The following is a 22,320-nucleotide window of genomic DNA, read 5'->3' on the forward strand; positions in this document are numbered from 1 at the left end:
TCTGAATAAGAATATACAACATTTCTTGTGATGTGCTGTAGAGCTATCGTTTAAGTCAGCACTCTTTAAGGAATATTTCACCCACAAAATCACCAGTTGTAAATCAGTTAGTCATGCTGTGTTACCTTGAATTTGTGAAGAAAACTTTGTCTTTCTCACATGCGTCCATGGAAAATGGTGAACATATTGATTTATGGATTGACTGGGGACCAGGTTAACAACTGGAAAACTCATGCAGCCTCATGTGCACAGTCATCTGCACAGTACCTCTGAAACACATGCATTGAAAAAACAAACAAACAAGAAACAGTGTGTGTTGAAGTGGCTTTGAAGAGAGCACAGATAAGTTTCACTCTCAGATCAGTTTTAAATGGTAAGGTTTTAACTCAGGGGCGTACCGATCATATGACTGGATAAATGAAACTTATTATTCTGAATGAGTTGCATGAGAGTTTGTTAATGGATGCTTTGATCAAGTTTGCTTTGTTAAAAGCAGCCCCAAATCAGTCAATAAATCACTATGTTTGCTGTTTTCTGTGGAGGCGAGGTGAGAGAAACAAAGTTTTCTACACAGATTCAGGGTATCACAGCATGACTAATTTATCTACAAATGGTAATTTTGTGGGTGAAGTATTCATTCAATCCTTCATTTTCAACCATGTTTTTCAACCACCAGAGAAGAACAAGGCAAAATATAGAAATAAATTCTGATTATTTTTCTGAATTTAACTGTCTGTTATTGTGAAAACTAGGCAGTAAACCTCACCAGGCCTCTAAATACTGAAGACAAGCTCTAATAAGGGAAAATCACTCCTCTTGGAATTCATTGAAATATGCAACCTGCAACATGTGGCTGTGATTTAAAGGGTCACAAGCCAAATAAGTCTGGAACCACTGCCATACAACCATGCAATGCCATACCTACCATTAAATCTATTGAAACCTGCTCAGTTCACGAAGCCAGTGGTGGACTCTGTCAAATAGATGATGCACTGACCCCATCTAAAGGTGGAAAGGAAACTTGCAGGTTTTGTGAACAGAGCCTGCCTCATACAGTAAAGGTACAAAAGAAAACAGTTTTTTTAGTAAAAGAATATTAAGTTTGAACATTGCATATTTCATTTTTTACTTTTGTTTAAATCATTTTGGACTGCATTTATTCTCTTGTTAAATTTGTGAGGTGGATTTGTTTCCAACACCACGAATAGATGACTCCGTGTCATATTCGCCAAATCATGTGTCCAGGCCAACAAATAGGCCACTGTACTGTTGATGTGATAAAACCTCGCTTTAATCAGGTTCCCCTTGCAAATGGGCATCCCACGAAGAATGGGCAGCAGAGAAAATAATCACTGTATTAAATGGTGCCATCACCAAACTAGGCACTCATTTACTCAACCTACAATGCCCCAATTCATTCACTGCACAGTTCAGTCCCAAGTTTCACCACATCCTTTCAGAGGATGACCATGCAGAAAAAAAGCCACTGAGCGGACATAGTGAGTGTTTAAGTGTTCAGCATGTGACTGTTATGTGTCTGTTGTTTGAACTTTGAGAAAAAACGTTTGAATGATTTCTATTAACATATCTATAAAAAAATAAAACCCACTTTCTTCATGTGAAAATGTCTTTTATAGAGACTTATGCCTAGAGTTAGACAGACATTGGTTGTGGCACAAGCAAGTCTTTGTTTTGCAGCAATGCAAAACAACTTGCTGGACAAAAATTGACAACAGATTTCCCTCTGCTTTTTTATCATGGAATACCCCCCCCCCCCCCCCCGCAATATCTCCCCCAGGGCTGAAAAATAATATATAAGTTACGTCATTGTACGTCTCTCTGGTCTCGATGAAAATCTGTCTTGAAGGCATTTGAAAGGTCAGTGATACTTGTGTCCATGTCAGAACAACAGTCCATTTAACCCCAGTATCTGTTTTTCTGTCTTTCTGTCCTCTAATTCCAAGACTACCAAATCATTACTGACAGGGTAGCTGATTGCTGACCGTTACCAGCTCTGTAACTTAACCAAACTGAAAGACGTTAGCTCTCTGTGTGTCTGCTTTTCTTTGTTTCACAGCCTGAGGGACTGAAGCAGCAGGCAGCTGGTGTATTCTAATGTAAAGACTCGACTATCCTTTTACAGTTTTTATGTCTCAGTTTCTCTTTGACAGAGTAAAACCCTCAGCCTTAGGGCAGCTCTGTGTGTGTGTGTGAGGACCATGCTGTGCTGTGTCCCTGCCAGGTGGACCTCGTCTTCCTCCTGGTGTCACATGGGAGGGGCCTGGCTACACGCAGACTAAAGGCAGCTCCTCTTATTTCCCTGGCAAATGTTGTCACCACAACCAGTCACATTTCTCTCCTCCTCCTCATCGTACTCCTCCACCTCTTTTTTCTTCCACTCCTCTCCTCCTTCCTACATCCCTCACTCCCTGCCTGCCTGCCTGTCAGAAGTCCCACATATCCCTAGAGGATAAGATGCCATGGAGGCCACAGGAGGAACAGCGCTCTACGTCTGCTCTGTTCTCTTCATCCTAACAGGTGAGCGCTCAGTTGCCGCGGAGGGATGATTTGCTTGAGTTGTCAGTGTTGCGTTGGTGCAGCTATAGCAGTTGCTGTGGTTGCTGTGTTTGCTTGGTTGGCAGGGTAAAGCTGAGGGTGAGTTGAGGAAGTTTTTTGTGGTGTGCAGTAACAAAATGTTCACTTGTGAAATCTTTTGTCTTTAAAAGATTCAGGTCAGGGAAGCAATAATGAAACTGGGTTACAAAATTAAAAACAAAAAAGGATCCCTTTTGGCACGAGACGTGAATTCAGGACTTTCATTGTATGTTTCTGTAAAAAGTCAAACTTCCAAAAACATACATTGGTCTATGAGTTCTTTACACAAAAGCACCTCAACCTTTTTCAGCCTTTTTCAGTGTAAGGTGGAGTCTGTAAAGCATAATTTTAGAGTCTGTCATGGTTTGTTTTGCATGTCCTTTCCATAGTCATCGCCGTGTGACTTTACAGGATTAGCTTCTCTACTGTTGTCGGCTCTAAGTAAAGACATCAGGTGGCTGTCGGTGGAAAGAAGAAGTGACCCAGGCCACAGCTCTGTGACTCAGTGGTACAGACAGATACCAGCGTTTGTCACATGACCAGATAAATCTAACAGAAAAAGCCCCTAAAAACATGAAGTCTCACCTGCTGTGATGTTTGTATCATCAACCCTCCTTGAGGAGCTCTATTTGTCTTATCTGAAAGAGGACAGAAGATGGTGGCGTGTGGACACGGACCGGGAGACTTTGTTTAGTGTCCAAACAACTTGGATGTGTGTGTGAGGGTGATAAGAGGCAGGTGCTCCTGGGTCTCCACACAATAGTTGTTTGAATGTGTGTGTGTGTGTGTGTCCACTACGTGAAGATATCCTCTCACCTCAAAAGCCATTGTCACTGTAATCTCCTTGGTATCACCACAACAATATCTGTGTTGTTTGGGGACAACAGTGAAGGAGCGGGCTCGGCACACTCCTCCTCATTCTGTCTTTTCACCGGATCTCAGCTGGTGTAAACACAGGCACACTCCTGCTACTGACAACACACACACACACACACACACACAAACACACACACAGAAACTAGCCTGCAGGCCTGTAAGAGTGGAACGTGTCGATGGGGCGTCTGCTCTGCATGCATTATTTAGGAGATGACACCAGACACACAGTGAATCTATTGTGATTAGCAACATGGACAGCAGTCACCAGGGACCTGGTTGACACCAGCTGGACGTCCCCGGGGAGGAAGTGTGGATGGGTCAGTGGGGAGAGGGGTGACAAAGAAAAAAAGAGATTACAGAGATAGAGATGTGAGGAAGAGAACAAAACTAACTTCTCAAGGTTTCCCCTCGTTTTCATTCAAGATTTTACTGCATGAGATGTAAATTATGTGCGATCATATAGCAAATTAACAGCCTTTCATGAATAGTTCTTCAAGTTTTTTTTAATGCTGAAATGGAGCAGGAGACGGTACACGGCCAGAAGTGAGACAAAGGGACACAAGTTAGAGAAAAGTGAGAGGTTTTTAGTGAGTTTGTTTCACAGTAACTGCCTACTCACATGCTGGCGTTTAACACAACCTGGCATCCAAACACAGTCGCTCACTTTTTAACTTCAAACTGTCAAAAAAAAAATCCCAGAAAATAAAGTTTACAGTTGTCAAAAATGCCTGTAAAACAAAACCACCAGGTCGTAGCTCTGATATGATATTAATGACCCTTGAACTCATGGAAGATACTTTCAATTGAAACAGTAGCTGCTTAAAAACAATCATACCTCCTCCCACTCTTGGTGTGTTTACTTCTCCAACTTGTTTTTTAGCTGGTTACCAGTGAATTAACTGCCCTGGCAACTACCGAGTGCTTCAACAGAAGACAAGGTGCCATAGATCAACACTTATCGAGTGACTTCAGGCAGCCCAAGTGTTTGTTTTGCGAGTCGGGATCAAAGAGACAGACCTCGTCCTTGTCTGACAACAATGACACTCTGTAGTGAGCTCGGTCAATATTAACTCACCACGGTTTCAGGACCTGGACACCTTAAAGACGAGGATATGGATTATGAGATTAGGCAGACAAAACAGGACTGGGTTCATCTTTGAATGAAAATATATCTGTTTTGCTTTCATATTGTCACTAACACCCTCCCTAATCAGTAGCACAATATGAATAACAATGTGAATTTTAATCGACTCACTTAATTCCTATGTTTACAACTTTACGAAAACTCATTTCGGCATACAATATGAATAAAACAAGACAAAAAAATACCGTAACATGAGCATCATAAATCCAATACCAGTGTTTTTAGGTGGGGGGACATGAAAAGAAGGAAAGAACGAATCAAAATAAGCAAAAGCAAAGCGAAACCAGTTTGTAAGTAAGTTTCTAGCCAAATTCTAACCACATATGTTTGTTCATTTGGACGACAAACTTTTGTAAAACGATATCACAATATGATCATATCATCACAGCAGAATTTGCTGTCTCCCTCTTTGGAGCATTTTAGCATCTGTTAGCTCATTGTTTTGGTTTTACCTACAAGAACGTACTATTTTGGTTCCCTCCCACCACCAGCACTCTCATGGATGCCAGTTCCAGTTGCAGCAGGCAGCTGTTTCCAGTGACTACAAATCTTACTGTCTGTACTCTGCCTGTTCAGCCTCTGTCAGCACCAAACAGCAGGCGAGCCGAGCCAAGCATTTAGCAACTAAAGAGACAAATATTTACTTCAGGAGTTGGTGGAGACCAAAACAGAGATAAAAGGGGAGTGAATATTGGAATTACACTGTGTCGTGTGTCCAGAGACACAATTTCAAATAAATGATGCTACTGCTAGGTGTCTGCTGGATGTGTTAATTGACATCTCTTGGCTAACACAATAGCCAGACCAACTTTATATGTCGCTTGGTACGCTGTAAAAAGTGTCCAAAAAGTCAGTTATTGCAGGATGAATTGGTGCCATATTGCTTTAATTAGAAACACTGAATGCATTTACTTTTTTGATATGGAAATTGTCACTTTTAAAGATATTAATTATGGGGTATTGGCTTCCTAAATCTTGGTCTCTTCATTTATCTCCATCCCATATTTATTTAGATTTACAGGGAGAAATTAACACTTGGGAAACAGAAACACACTCAGTGATTAACAGACGCTCTATGGAAGCTTTGTGTTTGTTCATACCTTAAACAACCCAGTTATTGTGCAGTAACTCTCTTTGCTTCCCTCCTTCTCCTCCTCTTCTTTTCCCTGCCAACTCCTCCAACTCAGAAGTCAGCTCTGAGTTCATCCACATCCCGACATTGGTCCATCATGGTATTGAAGGGAAGTCCGTGCTCCTGTCTGTTGAGTCTCGCTTCCCGCTGGATGAAGTTGAAATCCAGGGAACTTGGTCCCACACCAGGCCAAGCGGCACCAGAACCACGTTGGTGACGTTTACCAAAGAGACTGCAATCACTGACATGACGTACCGCAACCACCTCCTCTTTAGAGAACCCAATGTTTCTTTGCTAATCCGGAAATTAAACCAGGACGATGAGGGGGATTACCACCTGACCCTCAACATACAGTTTCATAACAAGACAGGGCTGGTTATCAAGGAGGAAAGAACTGTGCATGTAACAGTGGACGGTAAGTGTTTTCCCATCACATGTCATAACGACCAATTTGATGTCATCTATAGACTCATCCCTAACCTCTTCTTTCCTTTTACCTCAGTCCCTGTGTCCACTCCAGTCATTGAGAAGAGCCCATCATATGCAGTTGTTGAAGACAAGGCAAATGTAACCTGGGCTTGCTCTGTCGAGAAAGGAACAAGAGTTGTGTTCCAGTGGCTAAGGGACAACGTTGCACTAGGTCCAAGTGACCGATACCACTTCTCCCAAGACAACTCAACATTGTTAATCAGTCCTGTGAGAAAGGAGGACAAGGGAACGTACCACTGTGTGGCCAGCAACGCTGTCAGCCAGGGCCGACACAGCAGGGCCGTGGAGCTCAACGTCTATTGTAAGTAGATATACTCATCTGTATTATCTTTTCCCTTCTGCTCCTCTATCCCTGTTTCAAGGCAGGACGTTCTCACTCCTAACTCTACAGCACTACGCCACATGGAAGAAGTTTTTCTAGAATGTTTTCTGGCAGTAATCTATTCCTTTAAAACCAAACAATGATTTTTCTTCCCATCCTGAAGATATACTATGCAGGATTTCCCTAAAAACAAAGTATGGACTCTTTCAAAGTAATCCCTCTCAATTATCACTGTATGGGCATGTACCCCCACAGTGCTCCAAGAGATACAACACAGTAGAAATGCAAATATAGCAAGGAGAAACACCAAATGAGAGTGAATCTGGGGTTTGCTTTTACTTTCACCTTCGCTGGTGAGCGTATTTACAAACAGTAACCGACAATTCTGCGTAGTATACCCTTAAACAAGAAATCCCTTTCTGGCAGAAAGCCCTCTGGGCAAACTTCTCCCGACAACATGCTCTACATGGCTGTAAAGGAGGAAGTTGAGTGACGCATTATAAAGATCGTCAAAGTCCCCATTAGGGAGGTGGATGGATTGGTCAAACAAACACAGGACTTTCACCCAGGAGACCATTGCTCATGTCCTGCATGGTATCATAATGAACTCAACCTAAGTCACATACGTGAGTCCTTAAGTTACATCATGTATGTAACATTATGTATGTACATAACTTATGTACATAACTTACATTACAAATGTACTTTTTTATGACCCGAACTAGATTTTTTAAATAAAATCTGACAGGGTAGTTTTGGTTCCTAAATGAAACTCCTAAAATAAAGTGATATTCCCCAAAGTTTGCTTTTGAAAAGACACTGTATGCATGTACTGAGCAGAAACTGACACCTGCAGAGCTGATGCTATATGTAGAACATCATAGTTTGAGGCATAGAGGACTTCTAACCAAGCTGCTGTATCTGATGCGCTGGGAGTGAGAACATGTCGACCAAGACCACCTGTATCTGCAAATCTGGTTCCCATTTGGTTTCCAGAAATTCTGCAATGTGGTCCCTGTGAGAATCCAATCTTAAATGTTTTATAATATAAGGAGATGGATGTTGATGTCTCATAGCCAACAGCTTCTCAAGCTCAGAGAGTCTGGCATAACAGAATGCTGCTCACTCTGATCACTGTTTTTCATGTGAAAGTAGCTGCTATGAACGCCAGACTTGATAAATTACAGCAAAGAGAAGTCCATAATGCTCAGCTAATTTTACAGGGACTGGAATCAGATTTTGTTTTACCTCCCTGGTTGCCAAATCTCTAACATGGCAGGTGCGATCTTTATTTTACAAGCTGTTGTCAACTTGTACCTAAGCAGGATAAAACCTAAATGAACCAAACAGAGAGATACCACAAATACAACTATGCAGACATAGTAATAGTAATGAGTGAGTTTGGTGTCATTTCTTACACATGTAAGTCTTTTTTAATTTGGCACAAACTGGAACTAGATACAGTAACATGACAAGGTCAGAATAGCCTGTGGATTTCATGAAATACATAGAATACATCTATCTTTGTTTTTGCTCCTTCTTTGCACTGTATGAGATCATATGTAAATGTGTGTGAGTATCGGACTACTCTCTGACAACTATTAACATGTGACTGTTATGGACATTTGCATGGGAGCAGAGTTAAACAGAGCCCCTCTGTTCTACCAAAAAGTGTGTAGATACACTGATAAACTTTAATCTGAGGTTACACTCAGAGCCATGTGTTTTAATTCTTACAAAACTGATTTTTTAATGTATTGATGGGACCTAAAGGATGAAGTATATCTATCTATGGCGTGACAGAATTTTTTTCCATCCTTTCAGTCAGCGTGCTCAAACTGTGGGTGAGTCAATAACTTGGCACCAAGACTTGCAGCGCTAGTAAATTTAGCATCACCATCATTCCTGTTTGCATAGGCAGATCACGTTTGTGTTGCAGAAAGCAAAGATACTATCATTATATACCTCCCTCAGTTTTACCCTGTTCAGTGTCTTTTAATGCTGAAGTCTTTTTTTTAAATGTTAAAATATGACTGACAACTCACCAGGCAGTAATTATAATATATACTGGGGGAGACACACAACCCCCTCAATATTCAAATATGCTCAAAATGCCACACGTCACATTAATAACTGATTGGTATCACTCAGAGAACGAACAGTGTTCATGGATGGATTTCATTTTAGATAATGGTGATGAGAATTACAGTTCTTTGAAGGGAGACGGATATTATGGCTCTGCTCTAAAAGGCTTATCTTTTTCTTTTTAAGGGTGTAACCATGTTAGTCTGAGAAATAATCTAAGATAATGTTAAGGTAAAATTTGGATCAGATACGAACTTAGACATCCCACCAATATGGTTTCATTTTGCATGTGTGGACAAGGTTAAACAGAACTAAACTACTGAGTGCCACACCTAATGCACTGTAAACATTACACAAGGTGACATCATATCCCTGTGTTTTGTCAGTGAATTTACTACATGGAACTATCGCCTGTATGAAATGTGTTATGTCAATAAAGTTGCCTTGCCTTGAGTGCAGTTCATGCAACACTTAATATAGAAAACCTTTCATTGGCACAATTTAAAAAAACAAGATCAATGAACTTTTGCGCAGAACAGATTTTATCAAATCATCAAATTTATTTATAAAGCACATTTAAAAACAACCTAGGTTGACCAAAGTGCTGTACAATAAATGTAAAATCACAAAATAACAAAGTGCAGAGATCAAGATATGTAGCAATGTAATGTGTAGCCCCATGTACACAAGTCCAAAAGTAGAGGAACAAATTGGAGAGTGGAAATACAAAAGACTAAAAAAAGGGGATAATAGTTCAGGAGCGCTCAAAAGCTTTAGAGTAAAAGTGGGCCTTAAGTCTAGCCTTAAAAGTGTCCACATTTTAGTGCAAATCAGAATCAAAAACAATTATCTAAAATCATTTCAATGGAAAAATGTTAATGAATAGTAACAATTACAATTTACAACTCAGTTCACATCATTTCTATGCTTATAACCAGGGGCGTTGTAGTGGGTGAGACTAATCAGCTAGTCTTAAAAAGCGTGGAATGAAAAGATTGGTTTTGTTTGCAATTTTTAGTGCCAAGGTTAAATTAAAATTGGCAGAATAAATCGGTTGAAAGAGTGAACTTTGTATACACTGTACACAGAGTGCTACACCCCTGCTTACAACTGAAGTGTTTGGGTTGCCACTTAATCTTGTAATGTTATAGTGAAGTCTATCTTAACAGACTTAAAACAGAAATCTTACTTAAATACCTGGCTTAGACATGCTGGAGGGACACACCACTGTGACACCACAAGGAGAATCTTTTAAAATCTTAGAACATCATTTTTTGCCATTAAAATGTACTAAATTACATTAATATATATGTGTAACATGAAACATCTCTGAACGTTTTGTTCTTTTGTTCTTATGTCCGCTGGAACTGCTTTGTTCAATGGCAAGCACTCCTCTTTCATTTCCCCATCTGGACTCATCCTGTCAGCCTGTGTATTGAACCTATGACCCTGTGTTCAAAATATTTTGGCCACCGCTGCCCCACAGTGCATTAAGATGAGACAATTCATAGAAAAGTAGCCATTCTGTTTAATAAGTCCCATATCAGCAGCAAACTCTCATGTTTCTCTGCCCTACTTTTGGCCCCTGCAGATGGCCCCTACAACCTGGAGGTGAACTCAGGCCAGGGCCTGCGGACAGGAGAGGTGTTCACCATAAACCCCGGAGAACTGGTCTTCTTTGAATGTCAGGCTGACTCCAACCCACCCAACAGCTACGTCTGGATCTCTAAGAGCCGCAACTCCACCCAAGTCATCACCGAGGGCCCGCGGCTGGAGGTGCGCTCCTACAGACTGGCCCAGGCTGAAGAGTACCTGTGCCGCGCCTTCAACAACGTGACACAGAAGCAGGACGAGGCCCAGTTTACTCTGGTGGTGGCCAGCTTAGGAACAGGTGGGTAGAGGGTGGAACATGGCAAGAAAGAGCAAAGCGTGGGTAGATTTTGGGAATCCTCTGAGATAAACACTCTGCAAACAGTGCGTCATGCCAAAAGCAGAAGAGGTTTATGAGCGAGGAGAGCTGTATCTTGACAATGACAAACACCATGGCCAGCTTTGGGAACAGTTGTGTGGACAGAATACCGTAGCTGAAGCAGTGTGTGCACAACAGGTGAAAAGTGAAATCAGGTTATGGATATAACATGAAATATACATGGCTGTTACGAAACTGGAATTTATCTCTGTTGCTAGGCTCCAGCCCCTGCAGCCTGTATTAAAGTTCACTGGCTGAGAAAGTAAACAGTGGATAACAGCTGTTGTATTTGTTGACTAAGTTTTATAGCATGTGGAGTTTCTGTGTGCCCGAACGCGACGTTGATATGTTGTCCAGGTGACACTGAGAAAGGCTCACTGATGGCTACTGCTGATACTGGCTATGATTTAAAATGCTGTTTATTGAGTCAACAGAAGTCATGACAGCATCCATCTCTTATTGACATCAAATCTTATGGAGGTTAACAGAGAAGCCTCTGATAACGAACCCTTTAACAAGACTAGTCATGCAAGCTGCTGTATAAATCTGCAAACACCAGATCTTTAAGGTAAAAGCTAACATGAGCAGGCTAATATGCATAGTGACAATACTAACATGCTAATATCTATAAGCTAATATTTAACAGGTTCTACTGTATAATCATGGATCCCACTTTGTGACTGGCTAGTTCTTGACACAGAAGTCGAAGGGGTTAGAATTAGACCAAGGAGGTCATAGTGTAGGGCTAGTGCTAGCCAATCACAGCACAGTAGGGTATGACTAGTCAAGAAAAGCAGTGGCATTCATAATAACGCAATTCTACTTTAGTTTGACCTAATGGCATACTAGCATAAGCTAATTAGCAATGTACGACTAAGGGCTGATCGGATAAAATAATGGATGTAGCTGACATAATGTCACTCATCGCTTTTGTGTATTGCTGTTTTGAAGCCTCAAGTTCAGCACGTAGATCTATGATAATAGCTAGAAACTGTATGCCAAGATGGCGCCTTTTTGATCCAATGGAATTGCTTGCCTGGTGCATACACCTAAAAAAAGTTTCTGGGTTTAGTTCTGCAGTATGCAGCCCACTGAATATATGCAGTAGTGTTTCCTCCACTGGCCCCGTCTGCGCATTCCTGCTCGGCCCTGTCAACAATTTTACAGATGTGTCTTTTACACAGTGGCCTGTTTTTGCAGCAATACCGCGAGTGGACACTGGGAAAAATTATAAGCAAGGCTAAGCTGCTTTCCTTGGGGCCTGCATTGGCATTTTGGCCGTCGCCATCTTGAATTTTTGGAGCCAGAGGACACCATATTTGGATGAGAGGGTGGAGCTGTAGAAGAGTGAGGGCACAGACTGTAGTGACACCTGGCAGATGGCCTGTCACAACTGGCCCCACCTTAAATATGTGTAACTTTAAGCTTCAATAAAATGTAAACAGATGCGAATATAAAAATTCACCCCCCATACAGTTGTCATGAATGTTGAAAGCTTTAAAAACCCAAAGTGTTTTTTTGCACCAGGCCTTAAACATGTTTATTTCTGTAAAGTTGGGCATTTTAACATGGGGGTCTATGGGGTCTATTGACTACCTTTTGAAGCCAGCCTCGAGTGGTCATTTGGGGAACTTGAAACTTTATTTTTCAGCTCTGGAGATGACCGTTTGGCATTTGGTCATACAGCAATGTATTGGGCAAATCCAAATTCTGACCTGTTAATGGTGCTAGAAGAAGAGATATCACCAAAGTTATCTTCTAGGGCAGAGACCTCAAATATTAGCACCAAATTTTGCATAAATCCATGTAGCAGCGGTCAAGATTTTTCACAAAAAATGTAACTTCATGGAGGTGCTAGAGGTGAAGTCAGGGAGATGCCAAAGTCATTCAGATTTACCTGGGAACAATGAATGCATACCAAATTTCATGGAAATCCAACTGACCTTATAGTTGTTTGGACCAGTGTGGTTGACCACAGCTAGAGTGAATATTAATATCAGTGTCCCTTTGTGTATTTGTTTACAGGGAAAGAGAAGCACACCCAGGAGGGCAGCCCTGTCTCCCCTTTGGCAGCCATCACCGTCTGTTCTTTGTTCGTCATTGGCTGTATGCTGCTGTTCTTCCTCAGGAGAACCTGCCACCCTAAGAGAGGTAAGATGATGTCTTATTCTGCTGCTTTGACAAGACAGAGGTGTTTTTTTTTCTAACAATAGTTCTTAGAGTTCAGCCCTCACAGTTGGCCCTGCAACCTGTTTAACATGTTCCATCTTTGAAATCTACATGTCTATATGCTAAGATAACACTAACGGCTTGCTGCACCAAGATCTCACATATTGGGCTTTATAATGAATGTAAATATCTTGCAAATATTAGTCAAACTGAAGGTAACCGTGGCAAAGTAACTACTATATTTGAATAAGTCCAGTTCTGCATTTGTGAATAATTATTCCCCTGTCTCTTTCTGTCCATTATCAACAGTGCTCATGAGCATTTACAACAGGTAAGAGCCTTAAAATGAATACAGACATTGACAGTAATATTGTTAATATACATTACGCTTCAGCTAACAGCTTTATTTGCCTGTTTGCAGGCCGCTTTCAGAGCAGAAACGACCACATCGTTCAGGTAAGCTACTGCTTTTCAAAGGTTCTGTACACACAGCATTCACAGCATTAATATAGCAGCAGACCACTGTTTTCCATGTAAAGATATAGTGGAGGGATGGTGTCCCGAGCTGAGAATGAAGTCACATGAAATATCTTTGTGTTGTAACCCAAGCTTCTCTGTTTATTGCTGTGTTAGACACAGCAGGATGTGCATTTTAGAGCATGTGAGTCCTTGTGTTTAATGCCGTCTGACCCGTGGAGTTGTTGCGGAAGTGTAGTGCCCACCCTCTGCTTCCCCGCGGGTTAACACTGTTAGCCCTGTTAGCACTGTTACGGTTGTTAGCACCGTTTGCGCTTTATTCTTTATTCGGATCCCCATTAGCTTCCACAAAGTGGTCGCTAGTCTTCCTGGGGTTAATCTCTCAAGACAGATTCTGCAATTTACATTGTAGAACCTGTCGGCAGCCCTGTTTCAAAGACAACTAGAGAGGGGGGGAGGGCGGGGCTTTGAGTTTGAACGATGCTGCGCTTTAGCCAATCACAATGGAGGGGGCATGGCCGAGATGTGCAGGTGTCCCCAGGAAATGTGTACCTACAGAAACAGTAAGCTCTGCGTCCATAGCAACCGCTCCACCCAAAACGACGTCTCGTCCAACGTGAAAATTTTTTTTTTGTCCAGCGGATGTCTTAGTTACAACATGATTGAGCTAACTGGAGTAATTTCATGTCGTATCCAACAACGGGAGGCTTTTAACAGATGACGTCCTGATGTTAGCTTTGCTAACTGTCCCTGTCAGCTGCAGCCACTGCTGCTTTCTAGACATCGTGATTTCCCATAACTGAATAAATACCACACATAGCAACACAAAGCTGCTTTGCTAGCTCAATCATGTTGTTACTAAGATATCCGCTGGAAAAAATATTTTATTCACGGACCGTTTATTGAGTTATTACCTTATTTTTATACAGTCTATGGTTATTACAGAAACCGCTAATGGCTAACGTTAACAGCTAACGGTTAGCCCAGCTAATCTACGATGTTATTATTGTTATTATTTACAAAACGTGCACACAGAAATAGTAACGTTTGTTCAGTCATTGTGTTTATAGACTTAACAAACATCAGATTAGTCTACATGGTGATATAGTGACGTGAAAAATGTGATATAAACCAGCAGAGTTTAGCTATATAGCTAAACTCTGCTGGTTTTCTACCCGAAGTATTTGTAAACAACACAGCGATTGTAGTGAAGGGCGTGAGTGATCACCGAGTCCCCTCCACTTCCTTTAGTCGAAAAACTCCGGGCTGTGCCTCCAGAGGTAAAGGAAGAAAAAAAAAGTTTTTATTTTATTTTATTTTTTTTTACTGATGGATTTCCAGATTGTCCTGGGGTCAACTCACAAAACAACATTAAAAGTACATCAATTTGAAATCACACAGATTCTAATATTCTCTGATTGTCATATACAGCTCATTTAAGAGATGCTTTTTCCTGCTTATCAGGGACACCCACATTAAAGAGCATGTCTACATATCTCACATCATGATATTTTGAGGTGATCATAGGGTTGAACAGGGCCTTGGTTTTCCATTTAACTGAAAGTCATTCCCAAAAAACTGGTTTGAGATAGGAGGAGTTTAAAGCAGAAAAGCAAACAAGGACCACATGTCTCACTGATCCCAGCTGAAAAACAGTTTCATGGTGTCATCACATTCATCATGTTACTGTAATGTTTGATTCAAAATAGATACCAATGCACTGGTCTGACATTACTGTCTGTGTGTTTACAGGTCATGAAGATGCAACTGAAGACTTTGGCATCTACGAGTTTGTCTCCATACCTGGGAAAATGGAGTCTGCACAGGTATTTATCATGTTGTACATTGACATGGATTCAGTGACAGCTCAGTGAGATTTAAAGCTTTTGTCTATTGTTGCGTGCAGTGTTTCAAATGTTCCTATGCAACTGTCCTGCAGGCATCTTGCAGATCTCTGGCTCGCCTGGAGTCAGTTCAGGATATGCACGCCACTATCTACGATGTGATCAGACATGTTCCCGAAACCCCCAGTCACAGTTTGCTGGAGTAAGCTGGAGAGTTAAAAATGGAACTTATGGTCATTTCACTTGAAGACTCCTGTGTAGCTTTATTCTCTGCTGTCAAAGCTTGAAATAATGGTTTTGGTGGCCCGTTTTTTGCACAAGGGATGAAGAAGACTTGTGTGAGTACACAACCTGATCATGCACTGTTGCTGTCCAGAGTTTGGGACAGATGTTAAATGACTTTTGCTGACATTATTGTGAGATGAAAGTGTAAGTATGCCTTGAAATGTTTGATTTTTTTTTTTATGTGAAAGTATAATTGAAATTATTTTGTCTTTTTCATTCAAAAATTAAGATCACTTCAGATTATATTAAACCAAGCAACTTAGTTGATATTATGAGTTACCTACAAGGTACCCAATCTATTTAAAGCATATGTTTAATTTAAATACTAAGGTTTTAATTGCCATTTTAATAATATCCTTCTAATTTAACATTTCCGCCTATGAGAGTCTTGTGAGACAAGTGTTATAATGAATGCATTTTCTTGTATGAAATATATTTAGGTTTAACTGTAAATATTGTACATGGATTATACTGCAGATTCTTTATACGTATTCAATTTTTATGTTTTGCTCCAATCTATTTATTCCCATAGAAACACTTAACCCTGTTTCCACAAATGTAGCATCATTTTCTGCTCAACATGGATATAATGAAATGCTGAAACAAGGAAAAGGATTGAAGATTCATAAATTATTGTACAGTTTGCATTCACATGTTTGTTTTGTACTTTATTAAAGATATAACTGTTTATTATCCTGGGTCATTTTTCATAGATGTACTTCATTCTGCAATGCCTGCATTTATATTCACACTTTTTCATAGGATGGCATTTAAAGTCAGGGCTTGAAATGAACACTTTCTCAATCACAAATCCTAAAAAAGCTGATGCCAGCAAAGATGTCAGTTGTTCTGCTGCTTCACAGTCAGCCTTTGTCTGACGTCCTGGCTGTGATCTCCCTTCTCACAAGTGTTTGAGTTGTATTTGTTGCCACCAAATTGCTGCAGAATGCTCCTTTCAGCTTCGTTGCATTGGTATGCTGTGTACCTGGCGTGAAATGGAGACAGGCAGCAACAGACGGATGGTTCAGCATGTGGCAGAGTGCCCTCCACCTGCTCCTGCTGACACCTTGTCACGAGTAAAAACGTGTGTGCTTGCTTGTCTGTGTGTGTCTACGTTTAAGAGAGGCAAAGGGACGGGGAGTAAATATACAGACTAGACACAGAAGTCATTTGATAAGAAAATAGAGGTCAAATTTTATATGCAATTTCCAAAATCCTCCTGGACACTTATTTTTCTATTATTCCTCCCACCTTGAATAGACCACTTAAAGGCAGCAGTCTGCTTTCAGCTGTGATTCAGCTTATTACCAAACATTGTGTTGTCCTCATTATGTCACTGAGTGCTTCCATTCACATTCATCTCAAATGCTGCGGCACAAAAAACGAATAAATTCACAAACCATTACATCTGGCATTGAAACTTTTACAGCTCTTAGAATATAAACATTTGGCACCTAAAGAAAACTGATGATTTTGAAGGTTTTACACAAGATAAATGACACGAGGGTGGAATTATTATTTAACAACATATATGCCAACATGACAAATTGTTCCACCAGTGTGTTTGAGCTTGTTCTCTGGATAATAAATGGCCAAGATCAGAAACTCATTCTGAGTCATAAGGGCTGCTTATCGTGATGCTCCCCTGCATAACAACATGCAGTTTATTGAATCTAGCTCTAATTATAGCTGATGAACTGACCAACTGAGTGTTCAGTGTCTTTGCCGTGGCATCTCCGGGTAGGGGTTGCCATCTGTTCCGTCTCAGTGTATACTTTAAGGGAGGCTCCGTACTGTGGATGACTGCCTAACAAACAACAGTGGAGTAAATTCACCTAAGGAGAGCGACCTCACCTTCATTTGACTGGGAAATAGCCTGAGGCATCATTAACCAGGAACTAGAGCTCACAGTGCCTGCTGTCTGCTGCATGCTGCCTGCTTTTAACCAAGTGCTGCTCGAAATAACACCTGAGGGGACAATTACAGAACAGGCTGAATGGGTCTGCATGTACCGTTTTTGTAATTATTTGGAACAGTTTACAAGGCAGAGCCAGGTCTAATTACTTGGCAGAGATGGAGCTACATGGCACCGAGTCATGGATGTCATGACACGATGACATGATCACAAAATGTGGAGATATTTTTGGCAAAATAATGCAGCCACACATAAAAATGATATTAGAGAGAAGCGCATTCTCACTAATTTATATACTTTTGGGAAGTTTGGTCTATAACCATGTCTCATATTTTACATAATGATCATATATGTTTTAAAATTGTCCTTCGGGATTGTAATCAGCTGAATCAACTTGGTTATATTCCACTACTGGCTTTATGTACAGCTATGTAGTGGGAAAAATCCTGGTAACAGTACAACCTTTGAAACAAGGTGCTTTTCACACATGGGTGGATTATGAGATAATGGGCCCCTGGGCACAGACATGCAGAAGGACCCACCACCTTTCCTACAGAGGAGCAAGAGACAGACTTTGTGGTGGTTTTGCCTTTTTTTGGTAGTGGTTTTGCATCTCTTTGTAGTCATGTTGTCTTTATGAGGCAGTTTCATTCCTTTTTGGTCTTTTTCTGTCTCTTTATGGTTGTTTTGTGTCTCTTTGTGGTACTTTTGTGTTATTTTGTGTGTGTTTTTTCTCTCCCCTTTATGTATTTTTTGTTTTTGTGTCCCTTTGCAGTTCCTTTCCATCTGTTGGTGGTCTTTTTGTGCTATTTCCTAGTCAGTTTGTGTCTCCTTGCTGTCTTTTTGTGTGAAGGCCAGGGGGGCGATGACACTTAGGGCCCCTGTCGGCCAGCTCAGTAATAAGTCAGTTTTTTCCCCAGCAGACATTTTGACATGCACAGGTGTTGCTGATGCGATCTGCTCTATGTGACAGTGTGTCAGGGTCCCAGCATGCACCAATCCAGTACCCACAGCCATTATTTTATTGTACACACTTGTTCTTTTCCTTGTGCCATGTCCAAATGTCTCACCTGACACCTATAGGTGACTAATAAAACACAGAGGTAATATTTTTTCAGTGAGGCAAAATAAACATTGCTGTCTAATATTCTGTTTCTATCCTATGATGTTAAATTACTACCATCCAGTGGTGTAAGGCAGCAATACAAGCATCATTAAATTATTGGCTTACACTGCTTTTAAATACAGTTTAGGATTTTTTTTTATGCAGAACAACATATACTTTGAATTTAATGCAAATATTTTGAATAAGCGTAATAAAAACTACATTTCCCGGGATGCTTTGGAATTTTCCGGTTCCTGCCTGTACCAGTCACGTGACGCTCAACTATGGCTTCCCTCTCGTAGTGATGGAGGCGCATCGTTGACAACAAAACAAAACTGTGACTTTACTCATTTATTTTTACACTGACACGAGTCGGATTTACGATGCAGAAGATCAAGTCTCTTATGGCCCGGCAGGTGAGCGAAGCAGGTCCACAGACAGCGAGCTGCCGGCGGTTTGTCTGTGACAGCTGCAGGTAGCTAGCATGACAGCTAGCTAAGCTAAGTGGCTAATTTGACAGCTCGTCGTGTGGCTCATTAACGGCCACATTCAGGACGGATAACGGCCGCTTTTTGAACCACTGCGTCCCAGTTATTAACTATTCACCCCACGTAAAGAGAATACACCGGCATTGCTAGTAATACCGGTGGGAGTTTAACAGTAGACAAACACAACACTAAGTTACAACAGTGGAAACTGGGCGGTCAGGGAAGTTCTCAGCTTGCACTGCAGCACTAATGTTACATTCATTGGTTCACCACTACACAACAGAGCATATCGCTTTCACAAATCTGCCCATCAGTTCCACTTTTTACTGTAAGCAGCAGAGTGCTGATGAATAGCAAGCTGTGTGACAGCGGGAGCAGGTTACAGCTGTACTATCAGTTGACTTTTGGGGGATTTTAAAGTCTAACAGTGACTCTTATTTTGACAGGGCCTGAAAAGCCCCCAAGAAAGCATGGCAGACCTCAGTCCTGTGGAGAACCTGAGGATCCCGAGCAAGGTAAACTTCATGACAAGGCTGAAGCTGTAACTCTCAGTTGTGTTGTTAGGATTGACACATTTGGGCTCCTATAAAATCAACATTTCTGTAATAAAAGTAGGTAATAACGGATTGTTACCTGTCCTATTTAACTGTTTTCATTGTGCAGTAAGGTCTGACTAGTTGTATACTTATACTGTAACTACTTATTACTTATACTGTAAGAGTTTTGTCGACAACTGTGAGAGAAGAAAATGCTCCACTTGTATAAATATGCCTTTAAACTGTTGCTTTATGTACTGTGCTTGTGTAGTGTATGAAGTAGGGCTGCACAATTAATCAAAATATTACTGAAATTGCAATATGGCTAAGTGCAATATCCAAATTGCAGGGTCTGCAAATGTTTAAAAGGTAAAACCTGTCACAGCCATTATAACTATAGATACTGCTACTAACTACGCTAACAGATATGCCACGGCCTACAAATCATATTTCAGACTAGGGCTGCAACGATTAGTAGACTAATCAATGACTAATCGACTATTAAAATAATTGGTGACTATTTTAATAGTCGACTAATCGGTTTGAGTCATGTTTCATAGAAAAGTATTATAAAAGTACCCCAAAATACTCTTATTGCAGCTTCTTACGTTCAAATATTGGCAGCTTTACACACTCTCCCATGACGGTGAACTAAAACCCTTTGGCGTGTGTACGAAACAAGACATTAGATGACATAATTTTGGGGTTTGGGAGAGACAGACTGACATTTTTCAACATTTCAACACACTTTTCGATAAAATGATTAGTCGACTAATCGAAGAAATAATCGACAGATTAGTCGACAATGAAAATAATCGTTAATTGCAGCCCTATTTCAGACATAAGGGAACATGCTTGTTTGTTACAACACCAGCACAAAAAAAAATCAGTGAAAATTCAGTGCAAAAATGACCATTCCCAATCAAATCATGACTCATACTGCAGTTGGAATATCTGTCAAAATAATCGCATCATGATTTTTCTCTCATATCGTGCAGCCCTAGCGTGAAGTAATTATTTTGAGCAACCATTTTTTTCATCTTGTTTACAAAAGCCAATCAAACTCAGAAACAGCTATGTCGATACAAGTGACACGACAAGATTAGATTTGAACCAGTCTTACTGTATAATTTATGTGTCACTGTATTACACTTTGAACTGCTTCCTGTAAATGAGTTACATCACACCTACTGGGTTTTCTGGACTGTAATGTAAAGAGACCAATGGCTCCCATTTATATCACTTAAGGACATACTTCACATCAATCTCAACCTGAGGAGTGTGAAATATGGTCTGCTTTATTAGCATCATGGCATGGCGGCATTTGCAATCAGTCACGCTCAGTCACAGGAAGCATTCATCATTACCCACTTGTTCAATTTCAGTCTGCCAAGAGCAGACTGAGCGAAGCTGCAGAGTGGCTTTATATAATATATAGTCACTTACTCGCTTACACCTCAATGCACTGCTAGTTGCTGGCTTTGACTTTGCCTTGTAGTGATGACCTTCTGTTAAAGTGGCAGCATACTATTTGGAAGGTGACCAATTCAATTTGCAGTGCACGGTGATGTCAGCTTGAATCAACCAGGCGTTTCATTTCTCTCATTCTAAAGACTTGGCTTTTAACGGTTGTTTTAAATGTTGTTGTAGTTTGGTCTTCGTCGTGTGCTTTGCTGATGTACCGTTTGAGTAGCAGCTTGAAAGGCGAGGCAAAATATGAGAGTAAAAGGAAGTGCTTTTCTGCCACCTCATCTATGAGAGTTGTGAAACTTGAAGCTGAGAGAGTTTTGACAAATATCTCTCAATCTGTTGTTTGTTTCAAAAGTCTTGCTGTCATGAGAAAATAAAAAGGCAGAGCACAGGCTGTCCCCTTTGGTTGGCTTGTACACAACAATGATTTCTTATTATTTTTGTTACGAAGATGATATTTAATGATCTAATAATGTGGGTTCATTGCATTATTTTGGTGTATACAATACACACTTCTGTTGTTACAAATCTGTTACTGCAGGAAAACCATCCAGTGACACAGATCAAGCTCAGATAAGATAAGCACCTCGGTCTCACTCTCCGAAACAATGTCACGCAGTGTGCCCTCACAGTGGAGAGTGAGTGGATTATTCACCTTTAATCAAAGAGGACCGTGGGTTTCGGTGTATACAAAGCCTGTGTGGGTCCTATTTCATTTTCCTGAGAGCTGAAAGGCCCTGCAGCAAAGTAAATAAAGTCAGCGCATAATATCATCAAATAATAAACCCTGTGTTTTGGTTCCACACACAAAAGGCAGGTGTTTGCAGTACACACAGGTGACTTAATTCATCTTGAATGTAAAGAGGTAAGCTGAGGTTCATATTTATCCTCACATCCAAACTAAGCCCCTCCCAGCTTTCTGTCTGCTATGCTGCCTCATAGTGCATCAGCCAAACATAACAGGTATACTAAGTAGTTGTACAGGAGTATTCTTCTTTACTTCGCCTAAAACCAGGGTGTTTATCCAGTTTGGCGACATCGCCTGATACCAATCCCACAAGCCAGCGGGAAAAGAAACAAATCTTTCATGAAACACTCCCCTCTGCTTTCACCCTGGCTCTGATTACACCTGGAGAATAACTGACTGCTTGACTTAGTGCATCATTATTATTATTATTGTATATAATGTGATACTTAGTGCTTAGTGCCAGTTGTGTGCTTCCAGCTATTTTAGCAATGCCTCGCATCATTTATCATCCTCCAGGAGCTGACAGCAACATCTGGCTCGCTGCAGGGGGGGAGGAGTGATGCGGGGGATGATTGACAAATGATGCTGCCAAGTCATTATTTTGACATGACTTGCAGGGTTGATGGTGTTTATGTGATGCGCAGGGAAAACATAAACATATGCCAGTGAGC

General features: G+C 40.8%; 2 protein-coding genes across 2 annotated transcripts in view; both read left to right on the top strand.

Moving 5' to 3' along the window:
• The first annotated feature begins 2,333 nt into the window (after positions 1-2,333).
• hepacam2 (HEPACAM family member 2) lies at positions 2,334-16,084 on the top strand. The gene is made up of 9 exons (XM_033636654.2): positions 2,334-2,538; positions 5,803-6,162; positions 6,250-6,537; positions 10,235-10,534; positions 12,638-12,763; positions 13,091-13,112; positions 13,203-13,237; positions 15,011-15,084; positions 15,198-16,084. Exons 1-9 carry the CDS (start codon positions 2,481-2,483, stop codon positions 15,306-15,308), a joined length of 1,374 nt encoding a protein of 457 aa, XP_033492545.2. The 5' UTR covers positions 2,334-2,480; the 3' UTR covers positions 15,309-16,084.
• A 2,598-nt stretch (positions 16,085-18,682) lies between these two features.
• Positions 18,683-22,320, top strand: part of vps50 (VPS50 EARP/GARPII complex subunit) — a 138,783-nt gene continuing 135,145 nt past the window's right edge. Inside the window, exons 1-2 of the mRNA XM_033637672.2 lie at positions 18,683-18,823; positions 19,342-19,410. Of these exons, the coding sequence (XP_033493563.1) occupies positions 18,791-18,823; positions 19,342-19,410 (102 nt within the window). The 5' untranslated portion in view covers positions 18,683-18,790. The remainder of the gene's footprint in view (positions 18,824-19,341; positions 19,411-22,320) is intronic.

Source organism: Epinephelus lanceolatus, chromosome 16 (assembly GCF_041903045.1).
Source record: "Epinephelus lanceolatus isolate andai-2023 chromosome 16, ASM4190304v1, whole genome shotgun sequence".
Lineage (NCBI taxonomy): Eukaryota > Metazoa > Chordata > Actinopteri > Perciformes > Serranidae > Epinephelus > Epinephelus lanceolatus.

What these genes read in the sequence shown, in the direction of transcription:
- hepacam2 (XM_033636654.2), top strand. Translation starts at nt 2,481, where the DNA reads ATGGAGGCCACAGGAGGAACAGCGCTCTACGTCTGCTCTGTTCTCTTC. An exon ending in AACCTGCCACCCTAAGAGAG is followed by an intron (nt 12,764 to 13,090) that starts GTAAGATGATGT and finishes CATTATCAACAG; the next exon opens with TGCTCATGAGCATTTACAAC. An exon ending in GAAACGACCACATCGTTCAG is followed by an intron (nt 13,238 to 15,010) that starts GTAAGCTACTGC and finishes GTGTGTTTACAG; the next exon opens with GTCATGAAGATGCAACTGAA.